General features: G+C 42.5%; 1 protein-coding gene across 13 annotated transcripts in view; it reads right to left on the bottom strand.

Annotated features, from left to right (window-relative positions):
- Window positions 1–20,132, bottom strand: part of LOC134166408 (rap1 GTPase-activating protein 1-like) — a 39,273-nt gene that overhangs the window by 1,924 nt on the left and 17,217 nt on the right. For 4 of the 13 annotated variants that reach the window (XM_062624058.1, XM_062624057.1, XM_062624047.1 and 1 more), the window contains 15 exons: window positions 19,798–19,851; window positions 19,624–19,707; window positions 19,266–19,366; window positions 18,511–18,640; window positions 18,104–18,259; window positions 15,848–15,919; window positions 15,587–15,673; window positions 14,799–14,933; window positions 13,148–13,294; window positions 11,857–11,960; window positions 9,297–9,413; window positions 4,877–5,003; window positions 4,686–4,788; window positions 649–734; window positions 422–493 (listed from right to left, as the gene is read on the bottom strand). In XM_062624058.1, the coding sequence (XP_062480042.1) occupies window positions 470–493; window positions 649–734; window positions 4,686–4,788; window positions 4,877–5,003; window positions 9,297–9,413; window positions 11,857–11,960; window positions 13,148–13,294; window positions 14,799–14,933; window positions 15,587–15,673; window positions 15,848–15,919; window positions 18,104–18,259; window positions 18,511–18,640; window positions 19,266–19,366; window positions 19,624–19,707; window positions 19,798–19,851 (1,527 nt within the window). In that variant the 3' untranslated portion in view covers window positions 422–469. Of the gene's footprint in view, window positions 1–421; window positions 494–648; window positions 735–4,685; window positions 4,789–4,876; window positions 5,004–5,829; window positions 6,607–9,292; window positions 9,414–11,856; window positions 11,961–13,147; window positions 13,295–14,798; window positions 14,934–15,586; window positions 15,674–15,847; window positions 15,920–18,103; window positions 18,260–18,510; window positions 18,641–19,265; window positions 19,367–19,623; window positions 19,708–19,797; window positions 19,852–20,132 lie in introns of those variants that run through there. The other 9 variants (XM_062624048.1, XM_062624051.1, XM_062624052.1 and 6 more) reach the window with 9 other exon arrangements.

Here is a 20,132-nt window from a genome sequence, read left to right as displayed (position 1 = left end):
TCCCACTAATGCTAGGCTGAAAGCAAACAAGCAAGCCTAGAGTAGGCAGAAAGTCACAAAATGAGCAAAAGTGGTTGTGTGTGTAATGAAACCACAGGAAGCAGAGGATACGTGCAAAGAAAGCTAGGCTGCATCTGAGCAAAGGAAACCAGACAATGAAAGAAGAGAAGGAAAAGAGATTAAGGCAGAGAGGTGTCTCAACGCAAAATGCTGTCTCTGACAGGGGGCAGGCAACCAAGAAGGGCAGAACTTAGGTGGATTAAACAGGCCAGAGTTGGCTGGCCATGGAAGAGCCTTTGGGGAAGGTTTTCTGTGAAGCTGCATAGTATTTGCTCCGCTCTTTCTGTGAGGTCAGAGGCAGCCCAAGGGCCTGCCTCCATGTTGAACCATGGGCTTGCAGCACTTCTCCATGTCCCATTACCTGTGCTTCTCACCCGGTGTGCACCAACACTGTTCTCCAGCGGTGACCTCACACGCAGCACAAAATGGAAGCCTGCAGAACAAGGCAGTTCTTTAACCTTCCTCTGCAATCATCTTCTTGTCCTTTCAACCCTCAGCAAAGCAAAGCCTCCTAAATCAGGTTTCTCTCCTTTCTCCCATCCTTATCTCTGTGCGAGTGAGAAGGAAATGTTTTATTAAAGCACTTACTGGATTATGGTGATGAGCATCTGCTTTGCTGTCTCTTCCTTTTCCAGTGGAGCCAGCAACACTGCTGGAAGGAAGCAACCTGCTTCCTGGAAGGGAAGCAAGCACAGAACAATAAATAATCAAGAGAGGATCCAGGAGGTGCACACATAGTTAGTTTTACCCAAAACTTCCACAGATCTGTGGATTATGCACATGTAGGAGTGAAAGGAATGTATCTACACCTAACTTGGCTGATGTTACCTTGACCTACTCCTCATTCCAGTTTGCAGCATAAGGAAAATGACTACTTGGCTTTCATATTATTAAAAAGAAAAATAGAAACCATTGGCCACTGGTTTGAGGCCGTGTTTCAGTGCTGTAGTTGTTCTGGCTCTAGCTTCTTGCCTAAATAAGCTGCATCTGATGAGTAATGAAGGCATTCTCCACCTCCAAAATGCTTCCATCAGACCCTATTTTCAATTTATGTAACACAAAAAATAGTTTAAACTAATGCAGCAGGTTCCAGCAGGTGACAGTGTCATGCAGTCAGGCTAAGAAATGCCAATGAACACATCTGTGCCCTTATCCTTTCAAATACACTTCATGAAGCAGAGTCTAATCATTCTGTGTTTCTCCTCCTTCCTTCCTACATTTGATCTCAGGGTTTAAGAAATTTGCCTATCATCAGGTATTAACACCATGGCAAAACCAGGGATGAAATGCTTTGCAAAGTTCACATACGTAAAACATAGTTCTGCTTTCATCTCATGGTCACCATACACATTTCACAAGAAATGAGTATGATGTCTTTTAACGTAACAGCCCTCTTTCTTACACCAGCCTAATTAATCCGTAGGTAACCCTCCATCCTATGCACTAAGGATGGTTTACAATTATTAAATATAATCATTTCATAAACAGTAGAGTTTATGGGATTTAACACATAGTGGTATTGCAACAGTAAATCTGTACTGTAATCTGTACTGTAACTATTAACTGTAACTATCAGAGGAAAACGGAGAGCTCGAATTAAAGAGCTGATGTCAGCGTGGCAGAAGGAGCAGATGAGTTACTTTGCTGCATACCTATACACCGCTCCATCAAGTGGGTTAAGAAAGCTGTAAAATTCAGCTAATGAGGGATTCCTGCAATGAGATGGCAAGCCAAGACGTTCTTCACAGGAACGTTTGTTCTTTTTGACCCATACATGATCATATCAGTATTTGCTAGGGAATGGCTGAGATGCAACAGTGTTTCAGCAGTTTCTCAAAGATGGACTATTCCCTTTCCCAATTTCATGATGCAATTTAAAACTCTGTCATTTAAAAACGAAACTGGTACATCATTGTCATTTGTTGCTAAACAGAGGCTTTAAACAACATGAATTTGCAATACCAGGGTTCTTCTCCATTTTGTATATATCCCAGCTCCAGTACTTTGAGATTTCATTATGATATATGTTTGTAGGCAGTGACTAATAGTCAAAGTAACTTAAAAACACATTTAAAACAACTATGCATATTAACTAAGCCAGAAATGTCTTAAACAAAGTGTTAAGGTGGGTGATAGCTGAATTTATACCCTGGCCTTGAGGCTAGGGGAAATGTCACCTCTGCCTCACGTGGTACACGGTGGCACATGAGACATGTTGGTGCTTTAAAGCAACTCAGAAGACTGCAGTTTTGGCAGCAGGAGTTCTCTATGTCTTTATCTAGCACTTTTCTACTGGAGAGTACATTGAGTCAGCAGCTCTTTCCCTAGGTGGCAAGCTGGGAGCTCAGAGCGGGCTGGGACCTGTGCTCTCAACCTCACCCTTGGATCTCAATCTGAACTTTCATAGCTCAGCTACAGCTCTAGGATGCAGTGGGATTTTCTTTTTAACAAAGAATGCAGGAAGAAAACTGTCGAACAAGTGTGTAGAGGGGCAAAAGGAGAGAGAACAGCAACCGATATAATAGAAGTTTATAGTGGATCAGTTCCACCTGGCCTTACATGACACCAGTAGATGGGAGTAGTAAATGGATTTGTGAAAAGATCACACATGGATTAAACTATGGGCCATGGCAGGGCAGGCATACAGCACTGTTAAAAGCAGCACTGCATTATGTCTGACTGGGAGTGCTCTTGGAAAAACTGGAGGGCAAGGGGAATTGCAGTTACCCAAAAGGTCAAAAGGAATGTGAAATCTTTTACTTGATGACAGTAGACTGAAGCAGAACAAATCAGTTTGCTTTTACACTTATTTTCTGCTCCCGTTAATATTTCTCACCGCAAGTAAACACAACCTATTAGTTCACTTTTGATGGGGAACTATCACACCTGCCACTAAGACTACAGGAGTGAATATAGCTCAGATGTTTGTGAGGGGGGCTGTGGCCTGCTCAGGGTAGTGGAAATGGCAGGCTGCACAGTGCCATGGTGATACAGTGAAAATCCCCATGCCACCAGGCACAAAGTAGATATTGCCTTTATGGTGCCATTTTCAGATCCCTTCAAAGAGACACAGTTTCATCGTGTTGGACCTCCTGACTTTATAGTAGTTATTTATCACTCTGAGCTGAGGACACTAAACTTGAAAGCCTTGAAGCTCATTCCCAGCTTCTGCCTCTTAATAGCAGCTCATTAGCTCTCTCCTGCTGTGAAGGTTCCCTACATGCTCCTTTTCCATATCACCACGTTTAACACCATTATGTCTCTCCCTCAGGACAGGCAGGCTCTGCATATAGCACACCAGTTCCTAATTCTAGCATCCTGCATGGCTCTCTTCTTCCTCTGCATCATCAGTAACTCCATTTGTTTATCCTTCCAGTTTTGATTATCATCTTTTTGGGTTCTCTTGTGTACCTCAGCAATCATGCTGTGAGTGGAAAAAGAACACAGGTCTCTGCAGAACATCTCACAGTAGCAGTTCCGTTGCCGTTGCTAAGATATAGGCGATTTTAAGTAGGGATCTAATGTCTGCTCTTGGTATCTCATACAGGGCTGCTGCAGAGATTGAGAGACCTAACTCTGCCTTCAAAGGAAACTGGCTCTGCTTTCTGACCCTTGTAACCTTTCTCAACAATCTGTTTTCACATAATTCCTATCAAGATTTCACTGTTCCTTCCAACCAAGTCTCTTCCTTGCCCTCTACATAATCCCTAGTATCTCTTAACCATCTACATAATCCCTAGTATCTCTTACCATCTCAACCCGCTCTTATTCCAGAATCCTTCACCAAGAAACACTGAGTTCTGCCTTCCACAGCTCCTAATGGCTTCTCAATCTCAGAAAAGCTTAGTCATTTCAATCGTACTTTCCCAGAATCTTGCACAGTCCCTTCAGCCTAATTCTCAGAAACAGACTGAAACTGATTTTAATTTTCCATCGCTTTAGCTTTAGGCTGATGCTCAACAAGAAATGCTTCAATCCAAACCAGTTCATTTTAACAAAGTGAAACAACTGCGAACAGGGTCTGAGATCAGGGCAGATGAAACAACCTCAACAACAGATACTGCAGTAGTTCTGCCTGCCGTAGGACTAAAGAGAACTTGTAATGGCTGTAACCATCTCTGCACTGTGAATGAATCCCAGCTGACTTTAATCAACTACAAAATTTAATCAAGTACTACATTAAGAGCCCAGCTTCAGCAGTCAAATTGCTCAGTGTAGGTTAGCTACCTGATTACCCACTTTCTCAGAAGCACAGTGCTTTGTTCAGGAAGTACTGTTTCTGTAATTCCCATATCTAAACAATCTGGTTTATAGAGACGTGGGCACTGCATTCAGAAAAGCAACCACTGAAATACATGCTCTCCATAGCAACACGAACACATTAATTATTTGCAATTTACTCTACCTTCTTCTACAGTATGTACAGCACTATTTACTCATGCTACTGAAACTCCTGTTCTCTCCCCATTAAAGTTTACATGCTGTCTTCTCTCCCCATTACTAGTGCCTATCATTTACCTATGCTTCTCAGATCTTAAGTATAGCATACAAAAGACATGGCTCGACCTCTCCTGTGCCTCCAGAAGCTCAAGTAGAGGATTTTTCCTTTTTTCTTTCTTTTTTACCTGGTGAGCTGGAAGTACTGGGTGTGCAGTCACTGTCATCCAGCCATACGCTGTGAACCACTGAATCCTGTTTTGGAGGGCCCTCAAGAGAGCACATCAGCTCCTGGAGAGGGCAAAGAAGATGTATTTTGACAATGCACTTGGTAAAATCAGGGAGGGTAGCCTCTGTTTGTTAGAGATCATACACCCACCCTGTCATTCTCCTCTTCCTCAGATGTTTCATTTTCTCTCAAACCACTACAACAACTGCTTACACTGGATGAAGAACGTGACAACGGCTGCATCACACAGTATCCCGAAGTCTGACTCCTGAGCATTCTGTGAAATGCAAGCATTCAACATCATCATGTTTATTGTTACACACAGGCTTGCACTTCTTGTGACATATTTTATTATACAGCAGTCAGAAACAGAAGAAATTCTCCATCCACAGCTAGGTTTTCCACCAAGGAAGAGAATTCAGATCAACTGGCTTGCATTCCTTCATTTCTAGAGGTTACTTCATTTAGTAGAAACACCACTTCTTACTTCCATTCTGGATAATTGTATCACCTAAAAGTCTTAATGCAGAGTTGAACCACCTGAATTTAAGCACTGTTTACCTGTAGACATTCACTGAAGTCAACACATGCCTTCATTTTGGAGAGCAGAGATTTTAGGAGCCTAAATAAAACATGATGAGGTGTTAAACTGAGTATAAAGGGAAGGTGCTACTCAGCCTAAGGCCACCCATTCCCACAGCCACTCTCAGCCCATCATATCTGGTCTTAAGTGAAATTCCAGACAGTACAAAGGGACTATAAAGGCATATTTTTCATGTCATGGAGCTTATAAACTGTTACCACTGTGTTTCTGGACACTGAGGTAGTCTGGTGCATGTTTCGTATCTGCCAAGAAAGACCCTTAAGGTCAGCTTCTCACAGCTCAGAATTTGGGATCCACTGCTTATAGTCATCTTGGAGAAAGAGCAGTCCATGAGGCTGATATGCTTACATAGTGGAAGGTGCACTGTGCATGTAAGCCTGGCATTTGTGACAAAATATTCACTGCCTGCACAAGAGACCAGCTAATAAGAGAGAGATGAAGGGCTCAAAAATGTTAAGAAACCCCAAAAAGCTAAAAGAAGCAAGAAAGATAAGACACCTTTAACATACTAAATATATTTATTCCTTCAGAAACACTGCAAAATATGGCCAGTCTGACCTACAAGCAGTAATGAAACCTAAAGTCCCAGGCATATTACATGCCAGCATGCAACAGGGAGAACAGTAAAGATTGGGCCAATATAGGCCAAGATGTTTCCTCAGGAGATTAGGAAACATATCTTGGAGGAAATGCAGACCAACATGCTTCTCCCTTGGCAGAACAAATCAATAACATGAATTTAAATGAACTGGGACTTAGATTTCCACAAAGTATCTCCTTATCAGCATCCTTCCTCAGCAGGTTTCTCCATCCTCGTTCTCTGCACTGCACTTCCTGACCTATGTCATCGAAAAGCACTAGAGACAGATGGAAACACGTTCTTCTCCTCTTGCCTTCTGTGGGCCAAGCTGTTCTGTTCTCACTCATGTGAGGGGAGGGGAACAGAAGGGGAGGCACTCAAGGTGGCCTCCTTTCCCCACCATTAGTAGAGCCTGGTTGGGCAATAGGAAGGGCATAGAGCCAAAATGCTCCAATAGGAGCTATCTGTCCATCTCCCTTTCCCAGGATTCCTGCTCCAGGAACTGCCAGTGGAGCGTTACTTGATGCCACTTGGTCTCTCCACAGTCCTTGAGGTCCTCTAAGTAAGTTCATGCTCCTCTTAGCCCGGACTCTCATTTCACCCCAAAAGTCTTGCCAGTATCTTCAGTGAGGCAATCAATGACTGAGTAGCATCCGGTCCACTCCTGATTGGCTTGATGTCCCCACTCAGATGTGTCTGAGGAGGGAAAACACACACACAAAAAAACCCATGTACTTTTCCTAGGACATGAACATACACAGTACAGTGCTTGAGTTTTGAGATGCAACCCTAAAAGCCATCTGCTCCTGAGGAGTTTTGCTACCTGGTTACATAGGCTGGGCTCATTCTTTTGAGTCTGTCCATGGGAAAAAAAAAAAGATTATTTGGAAAGCTATGTGAACAGGAGAGCAGAAAACCTAAGGACACTTGTCCCTGCGTGTAGGAGAGAAGACACTGTTAGCCCAAGTGAATGATTAGGGTTCATGGATTCTGGGCTGATCGCTGCAGAAGGGTGTGTTGAAAACCAGCATGCAAGAACAGGAAAAGTAAATGCTGGTTTGTCTCTACTATAAAGGATAAATCTATTATTTATGTGTTCCCCTTGCATTTATTTCCAAGTTGTTTTTAGAACATAGATGAAGAGTTTGATCATTCAAGTCTGGAATTTGTTACTTAAGTTTAGCAGCGAGATGCTGGGTGCTTTTGCGATAGAGGAATCTCCAGTGATGCTACCCCCTGGAGAGAACCATTAGAAATATGCCTATATCATGATCCTGATTTGCAGTTCCACAACTAATGACCAATAGACTAATCCAGTAAAACTTCAGTAGAACTTCTGTCTCTAAGACAGACTGTTAGAATTACACTCCATGCTTGCTCCTGCAATACTGTGCTAATGCCCTCTTGGTGAAAATGGTGTGCTTTACACGGTGGAATTACATGTTCTTGATTCCTTATTCCAGATACGATGCAGAAGGGCTGGTCCCTAGCTCTGAAATCACAACTCTAACTCTGGCTAATCACCAGTTGTGCAGAACTCCATGCTACATCCAACCTCATGAACAAACTGTCCAGGAATGGGCTAAACTACCACACCTGTGAAAGGATTTTTTTCTGGTGATTGTACAAGTGGGTTTGAGTCCACTACTGGAAAAAGATGCATAGAGAGAATCCTGGAGACAGAAGCAGACAGAGTGCTAAGTCATGCAGGTCATGCCTCGTGTGCATGAACAATATTTATGCAAGTATTGTTACTGAAATCCCATGCTATGTTTGCTTTCTGAAAGCATGTGATACCAATCTGAAACAGCCACTGCAGCGGGCTCACCTCCACAGCTGACAAATGGAGAATGGGGCTTTGGGAAGCGGGGGAAGCCCATAACCAAGTGCAGAAATCAGGGACTGATGTCAAGAAAGCTTCATCCTTTTTTTCCAGGACACGTTCTACTGAGGGTAACCAGCACCAGCCAAGCTGAGATGTTTTCTTACTAGGCAGAATCCTTGCTGATTATGCAAGGTTACTTCAGCTACTTAATTAGAGCAAGAGTCCCTCACACATGCCTAGCCAGGAGCTTCTAGTTCACTAACAAGGTCCAGGTAATGCTGGAAGATGGAGGTTGCTGACCAGTCAGCAGTTCCACATCCTGCATCCTCTCTTGTCCTTGGCTGTCAGAGCTAGCATCTGAAATGGTCTGTTATCTCCTAGCTGTGCTCTCATCTTCCTCCACACCAAAATTTTGGACACTCACACAACCTAGAAACTAGTATCACAAAAACATACTTACCAGAACTCTGCATCTGGGCTGTGATAAAATTCTGGGCAGTCCTACAGCATACAACTGGGTAGCTGAACTACTGCAAACAGTCACCAGGCTGTAATTCTTAGGGAACATTGGGTCTAGTTGGAAGGAAGGCACTTCCTTGCCAGACTTGGCACATGAAGCAACTACAACAATCCAGGCCTGGTTGTAGGGCACCTTCTGAAATCTTCTTAGAGCAGCCCCAGTCCTGAGAAAGGGACATGCCCCACTACAAAGTACTCGGTGCCCTTTTTGCCACAGGTCTCATCCAAATTCTCATGACAAAAATCAGGTGTGGGCAGGCTGTTCCAGAAAGTCAGCTGCAGTCGTGGGTTTAAAAGACAGACTGCTCCGGTGTCTTGGAAATAGAAATGTGTGGTTTCCATGAAGTTCTGAAGGATCCTGGATAGGATCACAGCCCAGCATAATACAGCTTAGCAACAGCAAAGCTGCACTGTCAAGAAAGTGCATTTCTCCAGTTTTTGACCACCAGAAGCTGGAGAACTCTTCTGCAGACTACTGCATGTAGTGTTTTGCAGAACACTGGCTGTGGTGTGGCATGCTTTACCACTGAAACATACACATGAGACCCTGCTTTAATACTTTGGGACGACTGAAGACACCTAGTTCACACTGGTTGGGAGTAGCAGCATACATATTGCTTAGAGGGGCAGAACTTGGGTACAACCCAACATACCCTTGTCCAAGCTTCTCCATTAAGCTCCAAAATCACTCCAGAGCAAACTATAGAGGAAACATATACATGAGTAAGCATGGATAACTGGACAGCTAGGGATTTGTGTATCCTGTTGGATGCAAGCTAATATTACAGTAAAGATATAGCCAAAATCACCTTTAAGTGGTCCAATCATTCTTCACTGGCTGTTTAAAAAAGCTCAGTTCCTTACTTACATGCTCTGAATTACTGTGCCATGGCCAGAAGACATCTAACTTTTAAGATGCTGAAATGCCTGATGTGCATAATGTCAGGAAAACCTCCAACAGAGCAAGACATGCACCACCACACTTCAGCCAGTACCAAACACAGTGAGCAACTTCCAAATACTAACATCATTTTCAACTCACTTGTTCTTCCTGTTGGGGAACTCTGGGGAGCTGGGACTGGATGATCCATCAGACTTCAGGTCAAAGAACGTCCCTGGACTGTCCAGCATCTTCTGTATCCTCTCTGCAGTGTCTCTGCTGGGACAAAAAGAGAAACCAGCTATAGCCCAGGGATAGAATTAACCACTGTCTATTCTAACACTTCCTTACAAGCCACTTCCTTACAAGCTAGATCTCTTGTATACACAAGAAAGGGAAGCAAATGCAGTTGTGTTGAAAAGAACAGACTCCTTAGATGTCACCTGTTGAGGGCAATATATTAGAAATCACCAACTTTACACTCCTTATGGATTGATATAAAAGCATAAAATAATTCCAGTATTCTCCTTAAATTCTTCAACATTTTCTTCTACCCCTCCTCATTTTCCCATTTCGTTGATTTTAAGCTTTATGATTTATTAGAGCTTATTTATTGCATAGAATATATTCATATTAGTAATATATATTTCTATTTATATAATATAATGTATATATTTATAATGCATAATATATACTATATATTTCTTGCATAAAAGAGGATTCAGCAAATTTCCTTGTTTCAGGATGGTTCCATTCGTTTGATTGCTACTAGTACTGGTAAAGACACTTCTGCAGGAAGCTGTCTGTGTGAGTAACTGACAAGTGGGGTATGTTTAATAAAGGATAGGAAAACTCAGGATTTCGCTGGGGGTTTTTTTGTGGCTTCAGTGGTGGAGTTCACAGAGTTCCTCTTCTGCTCTCTTGGCCAGTTGATCCTACCTGTACCCCTTCACATCACAGCTCCTCATGCCCTCAGCTGTGTTCATACAAATGTTTGTGGGGCTGGAAATTATCCTGGCAAAGAAGAATCCTGAAACTGAAACAACCCTGAAACTTGTATGACACAGGAAGGAGTGGGATGCAGCGGGTCAGCTCTGTCATCAGAGCCTGTGTATCATAAAGCTTCAGGGTGAAGTCCCACAGGACGTGTTGAGGTCACTGTTCTTAGAGAGCGAGACCGCTCCAGCTTCGTTCACTCTTGCTGAGTGTACTTCTCATCTGCCCTGGTACCCATCAGGCTTCTCTGTGAGCCAGTTCATGGCAGAACCTGGCAGCCAATTAATCCAATAAAAGAAAGTTGGTACTTTTTCTGTTAGATTAATGGGCTGAATCAGTTCCATGAAGGGTCCACTAAGCATCTGAGCCATCACAAGGAACAGGACAGGATGGGATAGCTGAAAGAGAAACCAGGAGAGGGAAAGTACGGTATCTGCTTTTCAGTAGCAATGAACTTAGACCAGTTGGTAGTGAAACTGCACCTTCAAGAATTACCCAAAAAGGCTTCCACAGACACAAGATAAGGCTCACTGTGCCTCATACCTAAGATTACAAATAAGCAAAAGGAAAGCTAAAGAAACCAAACTCCCTCCTAGCAAAGAGCAAGGAGGATTAAAAAAAAAAAAAAAAAAAAAGGAAAAATCCAGGATTTTTCCTTGCTGTAGAAAATCTTTTACAGATCTTTAAAGGGAACAGTGAAGGATGTTGCATGGAAAGTAACGGATTGGGGGGCACAGCTGCATAAGGTACAGAACTATTTAATGTAGTCAGGAGCTGTAGTTACCGTGTTGGCTGAGACTGTTACAGGGAATTTGGCTCAGATTTCATTTTTCTCTAGGAAAGTTCTATAGTATTTTTATTCAGATTAGGTCATAGGCAAATTAGGTCCAACTGGAAAGAAGGGAAATAGGGATAGTAATTATCCCTATTGTGAAATCACTGGTTTCCACATAGAAGATGGCTTTTCCCTTTTTACACTGAGTCATTAAACTGTTCCCTGGAATTCTTGCAACTGGGAAAACTGTATAATAGATGCACAACGCTCCTGTGACTTTTAAGACTTCATAATCTTAAAAAGGTGTCTCAGCTAGAGCTGAGGCAAATTTATCCATTTACATAAATAATCTCTCATCACCAACAGACAACTTCTGAATGGTTGTAATCTGTCAAATATGCCATGTCATGCCTTGAATCCATATGTTACCTCTTCATTATAATCATTTCTAAGCCCACCTAACTTAAAACACTAACCATTTTGACTTACAGCATTTTTAATTTAATCCCTTTAAGATATTGGCAGTTTTGCCTACTTGAACTTTTTAACATGAAAACACACACACACATCCCCAATTTCCCCTTCCAAAGTGAAAGCTTTTCATCTGACTCTTAGCTAAGGTGGCGAATACAGAACCGGAGAACCAGGAGTCCTGGATCATACTGCACAATATTCAAGAGCAGTCTTACTATGTTCCTCCACCCATCTCCTCCCTTCTTCCTCAAATATTGATACTCTCCACTTCCACACCTCCTTTTTTATTTTGTCTGTTTCTGTCATTTGTCCATTTCTCCATTAGTAAACAATCAGGCTTTTCTTCCCATTCCAACCATTTCCATTTCAGTTCTCACTCCTGTTGATTCCCTTCTGTCCTTACATGTGCCTTTCTATCTTCCTTTTCCCATCTCCTCCTGCTTTCTTTTCTCTGTCTTATCTTCCCACAGCTCGTACCTCTTTTCCTCCTGTATGTTCTCAATGCCAATAGCACTACTCCGTCGCCCATGGAAGCGGCTGGCTCGAGTACGTGATGGGCTCCTACCAGGCAAGGCAAAGGACTACAAAAAAGGAAAGTGTGACAGAAAGGAGGGGAACAAGACAGGAAGAATTGTGGAGAACTCGAAGCACGGGATAGGGAGTTTGCAACATGGATTCAGATTCTCTCCTTTACTCTGAAATACAGTAGCACAGCCCAGCTCCATCAGTGCAAGGAGCACTCTGTCAGTGAGAAAGAGAAGCTAGGCTTATAAAGGTAGTATGAAAAAGAGACAGAGGCATAGGAACAAAGGCAGAACAAGATACACAGCCACTATATAGAGAGAGACTCAGGAAGAAAGATATCCCATACGATGAGAGAAGGAGAAGGTAAGAAAACTACAAGTTAAAAGGAGAGGAGGTGGCAGCAAACCCAAGTTGTTGCTATTCTGTGACTTTGTTGTGTTGACATACAGAATTCATGCAACCAACCAAACTCTCACCAAGGAATTCCCACATTGAAAGGCATCTTCCTGGCTTACACAGAGGTGTTTTGTTGTTTGCCTGTATTGACATCATTAGTGCAGAGACCACAGTCAATTGGATGGATTTTGACCAATATCAGAAACACGTATCCTTTCCTGGAAATGTTTGTCATGGATTTATCATGCTTACACTGATCAAGGATGTTTAGTATCCCCATCAAATAAGAAAGCCTTTGATGATGACTGGAAATAGTCACTCTTTATCACCCCAAGTTTTTATTAATTTGCTGCTTGCTCCCAACATGCAAGTTCTATTTACAGCAAAATAATAGCACCTTGAATAAACATTGTGCACCTGCTTTATCCTACAGAAAATAATCTGACTGGTGAAATTGAAGCAAATGGAACACATCTAGTGTCCTTACGTTCTGAGCTCTTGCCACATGACAATACAATACCACTGCGGTCAAACCACTCTGCACACATTCTTTTAAGGTATGGCAATGTACAGGATATAATCCGGGATAACAGAGATAGATGTCTGATGTAGAATCATGTTTGGCTTTTCCCCCCCCACTCTGCAACGTCAGCTCTAGTTTACAGCTGAACTGTGGCTAGAGATAGCACAGCTAAAACAGACTGCAAAGCGTGCTGTCACCACTTGTGAAACAGGATGATACAAGAGATTCACAGAAGGACAAGAGGACAAACTAATAGGAAAAGAGAAACAAAACCTATGGATGGGTCACAAAGGTTTCTCCTGACAGTCCACCCGAATACCTTACCGCAGCAACAGCCTTAGGGCCCTCGGCGACACTCTGGCTGAGGGCAAGGCCAGCTGGCATTGGGCGGCTGGGCAGGGTAGCTGGCTGCTGCTTTCTCATGGATATTCCCATGGTATCCAGGCTCTGGCTGCGGCCTCTGATCACCCGCTGAACAGGAGGGAGGCAGGGAAACAGACAAACACAGATACACATATAGACATGCACACGGTAGGGTAGCATGAAAATAAAGCACAACAGATTGGGTGGAAAGTTGTCACAGACCAACACCAGAACCACAGAAATCCTAATTCCTAGAAGGAAGAATCTTAGATATTACCCACTTTTGGTCGTAGGCAATTCACTGCCAGGGAAGAACTCTTCCTCAAGTATTTCTCTACTTTTACTTCCCTTGTCCTGTTGCAATAGATTCCCTACTACTATCCCAGCATACTGGATAGACCAGCATAATCTGTACAAGTCCCACACACTACAGGCTACAAAATCATACTGTTCAAGACTGCAAGGTTCAGTCTTGCACGAGCTTGAGTGCTGGTTCCAAGGGGAAAGCAGCCATATCAAAATTGGCAGCATTTGAAAAAGCCATTTTCTAAGTTTACTCAGCCTTTTACAACCTTTTCCAAATGTCTACATGACATGCAAGTCACAACATCTGCTAGAAGTCAGAAAAAGGCCATTTTGGGATAATTAGTGTAAGACATAGATGGGTATGAAATTCCTGGTTAGCAACAAAGACAGGATAGGCAGATTGCATGTAAGAATACACCTCAGTAAAGCATTCCAGCTCTGACCAAAGCTATGCATATAGCTACCAAACCTATACCTGAATGGATTAGTTTCACAGCCCTTAACAATTCTAACCAGCCCCCTATACGAAGCAGGTGGAGGTCATCTTAAGAAATGCTATTTATAACACATCTCTCTATCAGACAGATAACCTATTATACAAATGAAGTGTTGAGGCATTACCCACAGAAGTGGAAAGGGGAAGTAGATAGAAAAGTAATATAACATTCTCTCAATATAATCGGTTCAAAACTCAGGTTTGCCTATTCACATGGAAACTTTGCTTCCTGACGTCATCTTGATCACTTTTAAAAGTGAGTTCTGTCACTTGATCCTGACATCACAAAAAAAAGCATCATCTACACTGAACAAAGGCAAATTAACTCTGGCTTTTACAGGGCAAGTAAAGCATCATAGTGTTTGTGCGCAGTGCCTGAGCAGATATGTTAGAAACTCTCTTGCAGTGGCTCTTGCAACTCTTTCAGATACAGTGAGAATGAACTGGAAGAGATCTGCTGGAGGAACTGAAAGCTGCTTGCTACTAGTTATTACAGCTCCTCTTGCAAACACGCCTTCTGTAGCTATAGAGTGAAACCCCATCTGACACCAGCATGAAGTACAAAGACTCCTGAGGGACAGCATGGAATTCCACCCCGGACCACACTGCAGCTCTGCAGGAAGGTACATAGAAAGGGGAAAATGTCTCTTCTTGAGAGACATGGTAAAGCACAGCTGAAGATGCTCTCACGAAAGTATGGAAAGACTTAAGCACAGCTGCTCAGCAGGGTCAGTATTCCTTGGAGGGATACCCAATGAACTTGAGAAAAGTGTGAGCAACTGGGTAACGAATCAATCCACTACGGCTCACCTTGAAATTCTCAAGGAAGCCCCCACTGCCATTCTCTATCTTGTCATCCTCCCCTACGGGTAATCCCATCATACTGCGGCTGCGAAGCTGTAGCTCCTCAAAAAGGCTCTCCAAGAGGGCACTCCGGGTTCTTTCCTGCATCAATATCAGGAATGAAAACACAGTTATTATTTGGAGCAGAGGGATTTTTTTTTTCCTCTCTGTTTTGGCAATGTCTCACATATTCCTTGATACATAAATAAATCAATCAATCATCACAAAAATTACTTTGAATGGTATGAAGTGCCTTTAGCTGTATCGGCATGGAATATATTACAGTAACACCCAGTCCTCTTAAGGTCTCTCTAAAGCAAGTCATAAAAGACATCAGTATCTTTTACAAGTGATGTAACAGAGGCATGTATTTTTTTGATCAGGCAAGCAGCAGAGCTTGGAACAGGATTTTGGTTCCTTGAACCAAAAATCAGTAATATCAATACAAAACCTGAAGCACAATACTCAGTTTCAGCTAATACAGGATTTCCTCCAGCAAAACGAAGGAAATGCATCATATTCCCATTCTGACTTGAGGATTAGATCTTTACATTAGAATGCACCTGTGCATATTCTATCACACCTGCTGTGAAATATAAAGGAAGCATCACACAGCCGATTATAATCCCATTTCATCATCCTTTTTCAAGCAATACAATATTAGAAGGAAGTAAAAAAATTGCACTGTATTCTCTTAATGTATCAGAAATGCAGTTTTATAACTTCTAATGGGAGCAAGCAGGCAATAGACCCACCTCTAATTTAGCAAATTTCTCAGCTCGATAGCAGCTGTACTCAGCATTGATGAGCTTGACCAGGAGAAACTCACGGAATTCTGCACTCTACAAGTCAAGACGAAGACTAGACTGGAGATGAAAACAGTAGTAAAAATAGCACACTCCACCTTACTACTCTTTAGACCTCCAAGACCCTTAGCCAGACTGACAATACTGACTCAAAACACATGGGTGTGTACCACATCCCCCTGCCATCAACAGTGGACCAGAGAAACAAACCTTTCTGAATATGGCTGGATTTGGCAGAGGGGGTCCAAAGAAGGGGACATCATCTCGGGCTGTGACTGAAACCTGAAACAATATAAGGGGAAAAAAATAAGTACTGTAACACAAGTGAGACTACCAAAGCCTTCAAACTACTGTGGTACATCCAATCCCTCCTGAACATCTACATAGTTGAAAGAGATCTAACGTGCTACTCTGTGCACCCATCTATTTCTGAACTCAGTGAACGGATGTGCTGGTTTATCTCCCAGAAATTCAGTCAGCTGGATGTGCACACATTAAGAGCAACAAAAAACAATTGAAATAATTGTTTTTTTTTAAACAGTATTTTCAGTAAATATTTTTAATAATAACCAGTGTATTTAGAACAACAACAACAAGATGCTTCTATTCAGCCTGCAATATTTACCTCCACGAGAAGACCCTTTGCCAATATGGTTGTACCGTATTGTATGTACCAATATGTATGGGTTTTTTTTGACAGAGAATCCTCAGTGGAGATACACTGCACACAGAGGGGAGTATCTGTGACACCATCTCTCAGAGACACGTGTGATGGAACAATACCATTATTTGTCATTTCATACAACAGGGAACAACATCATAACAACAGCGACTGCTTCAAAAGAACACCTCAGTGTAAATGTCACAGAGGCCATGAGAGGCACGAGTTTAATAAGAGAAAGAAGGAAAGGGGCCCCCAATTTAATTCACATTTCTCACATTGTATGCCAGCTCCCCTACTTACAAGGCCCCCCTCTCCCTAGCTAGCTACCTCCAATAACTACAAGGCCGCCCAATAGCTATCTATTACTTAAAATCCTGCTGTGCATTTTTCGTTTGCTGACTGCAAAAGTTGATTCAAAGAAATAAATGCCATTAATATTCCAATTTAACATCTAGGCACTAAAGCTTAAGTTAAGGCGAAATGAATAGGAAAAGACATTCCCAAACTGCAGGCTCTTAGGCACTTGAACACTCTCCAGGCAGGGTAAGTTAACACCCCTTTGGAAAAACCTTACAGAACACTCTACATTGGCTCCAGTGTCGACTGGGACTGTTTTCCCTGCCCATGGCGGGGGGTTGAAACTAGATGATCTTTATGGTCCATTCCAACCCAAACTAATGTATGATTCTATGGTCCTATTTGTTTTTCATTAAAAGGTACAAACAACCCTACTACACTAACAAAAACACCACTGCAGACAGGCAAAGATGAAAACAGGAGTAGTAGAAAGAGACAAGACAAATACCAAGCTTCCCCAGCTCTTTCTCTTGTCATGAAAAAAAATCCAGCAAATTTCTGTGCCCTACAAAATAGAGGACAAGAGGGGAACTGGAACACCATGCCTCTGATCAACATGAGGCTATCTTTTAACTACAGACCTGGCTGCCCATAGCATAGGGTACAATGGAAGGTGGCTGTTCCATCCCCAGCACCCTATTTGGTGGGAGTGGAGATGGGGAACCTGTCCTAATTTTGATATTCTTGGTGTTCTTGTAGACCTCCATGGTATAAGGACTCATCATCACCACATCAGAATTCCTCCATAACATGAGACATAGCACTTTGATTAAAATGGTTCTACAATGGAAAATCCATCACAGAATGAAAGCTTCCATATATTTTTCTGCTGTCTCAGCATGACAAAGTTGAACATTAAGGCATCCATACAGGGTCATGTGACAGAAAGAGCTGTGTCCAAAGGCTGCAGATAGGGAATTCATGTTCTGCTAGGGCTTCTTCCAACTGGAGGGCCCTAACAGGTAGCACTTTCCTGCCAGATGAGCATCAGTTCTGGGATCCCCCAAAGCACGTGTAGCTGGCTCGGATTAGGCCAACCAGCTGTACCTGGTGTACAGTCCCAGGCAGTGCATGATCTCAAGCACTGTGCTGTGCACATGAGCAATGCAGGCATGGCCATCAGTCAGGTGAATGAGCTTTATGTGACTTACACAGTACAAGCAAGACATCTCCCAGAATAGGATCAATTGTACCCCATGCTCTTTGATGTAAGCAGAATTTTTAATTTTAACTTGTCCTGCTTCAATTCCCAAGCTTTAAGCTTCAGAAATTCATCAACTACTTTGAAAAATATAACTACATTCAAGGTTTCATGTATAGATACTTAACAAATTAGGATGACAGCTGGCTGAACCTATACCTCTCCCAAAGGCCCAAGAACACCTTTTCATTTCAAGCATCGGTATCAGTAAATCAGTACCAAGGAACCTATTGGCTCTGTTTACCTTGTAGAGAGTGTCCCCAGTGGTGCCATGAGTGAGCTGAACTACCACATAAGCATGTAGGAAATTAGAAGCAATCATATCAGGGACAAAAGGTGTGCTTTCATCCTGGAAGATGATGGCTACAATGTCATTCCCAATGTGACGCTTCCGCTGAAGCTGGAGAGGAAAAATGATAAAGCAAGAAAGCAAGTGAAAATGAGCAGAACAGTATAACAGAGCCTCAAACATGAGTTGTGTAGCATCTCTAACCCATGTGTTGAACCAAATTCCTCATCACTACTTTTACCATTACCCCAGCAGTAACTCCCAATTATGCAGTTGAGCATTCTCCCCTCTATGCAGTCTCTCACCAAATACCCCTCCTCTCTTAGCCTCACTGTTGTATTTCTCAGTTCTCCCTTGAGTACCTGCTGGGAATCTCCCTCTGTGAAGGGCAGCTTCGTAGATACATGAAACATGATCTCCTTGCCCCGGAAGTTTGTATAGACTGACTCAGTGCCTGTCTGACCTCTGGTAACATCCAGGCCTCCCCGGAACCTGAGCAAATCCATACCGTGCCATCAGTCAGGCATTAGGACAGAGATCAGAAAGTGGAGAGAAGAAAGACGGTATCAATAACAGTAGCTGGTACATCAATATTATCAAAGGTGTATATTAAGAAATCAGTGATAGTGAAGGCAATACATCTTCCCAAAACAAACGCACTGATTGAACCTGCACAGTATTTCAGCTGATGAGCATACGTGCTTGCTAAAAGTCATGAAGTTAAACCAGGGATCCTCAAAGGAGCTCCTTTCTTTTACAGTCTTCTGAGAAATACAATCCATATTTTAGAAATACAGGAAGGATGAACCACCCCACAGAGAGACTAAATCAATACTGACCCATACCATTGTGAAACAAACTTACCTTTGCATAGCCCAGTCAAATTATTCTTTGCTGATATTGTGGGTCAGATTAAGATACAATGAGACCTTTAAATGAAAATACCACCACAGACCTAAGCTCCAACTTGCTCCCAGACAGGATTACTGACAAAAGCATTCTGGGCTTCTCCACCTGCACCGGGATTCAGAGGACACCTCACTTAACAGAGTCACGGCCTCTGAACACACAGTATTCCTTAACCCAATTTGGCTTCCTAACTGCGCTGGGTACGCACCCACGGAAATCCTGCAGCTGAATCTTGTCACCAAGGAAATCCAGGAACTCCAGGAAACCCAAACTCTCTTCTGTGTTACTGAAGACTTCTTCTTCTGTCGTCTTCAAAAGACAATGGAGAAGTCGTGAGGATCACAAGCAATACAAAAAAAACAGTCAGCAATTTCTATATGCAGTTCAATCAGTTTTGAGGACCTGGACAAACAAATCAATCAACTTGATGGATGAAGCTTCCATCCTCTCTCTTTACAGCATGTGCATTTTTCACAGCATAACACAGACTTTCTTATTACACTTAAGCTGAGAGAACTGACTCTTTCTGTTTTGCCTCAATTATCATGGGATCTAAGGGAGCTTACCTGTCCAGGTTTCTGGTAGATGACCCCAAATTTGAAGTTATTGCTTATGACATGTTCATCAAACGCAACAATAAGCTGCGAAGCCTGAGGTAATGAAAATACAAGTTATCAGTTGGATGTCATTAGCCACACCTTAATGGAAAAGGGACATATGGACATATCAGAACATTGTACCTTGGGGTAGAGCACAGGAAAGAAGCGTTCAACATTCACATCCTCACACACTAGCTGTCGAGTGAGAGAGAGCAAGAGGGAAACAGAAGTGAGGTTATCATGTGTCCTGGTTCACTGTGAGCATGAGAGCATGGGCACTGCTTCCAGTTATCTGATACGAGTCAGGCAAAAATTCTGAGGTAAATTTAGAAGAAAAAGAAGGGAAGATAAAGGGAAGTGTAAAAGGGAAGTACATGACAGTACTATCGAAGAATGGTAGAAAATAGGGAAGTGGAAGGACAGAGGTAAAAACAACTTGAAGAATGAGGCATTAAGAACAATCAGGCAAGCACGAA

Source organism: Pezoporus occidentalis, unplaced genomic scaffold, assembly GCF_034315485.1.
Source record: "Pezoporus occidentalis ecotype Australia unplaced genomic scaffold, CSIRO_AGI_Poc_V1 ctg26, whole genome shotgun sequence".
Classification (NCBI taxonomy): Eukaryota; Metazoa; Chordata; class Aves; order Psittaciformes; family Psittacidae; genus Pezoporus; species Pezoporus occidentalis.
The sequence above is the reverse complement of the archived record's forward strand: the minus strand, read 5'-3'. Positions and strand labels throughout refer to the sequence as shown.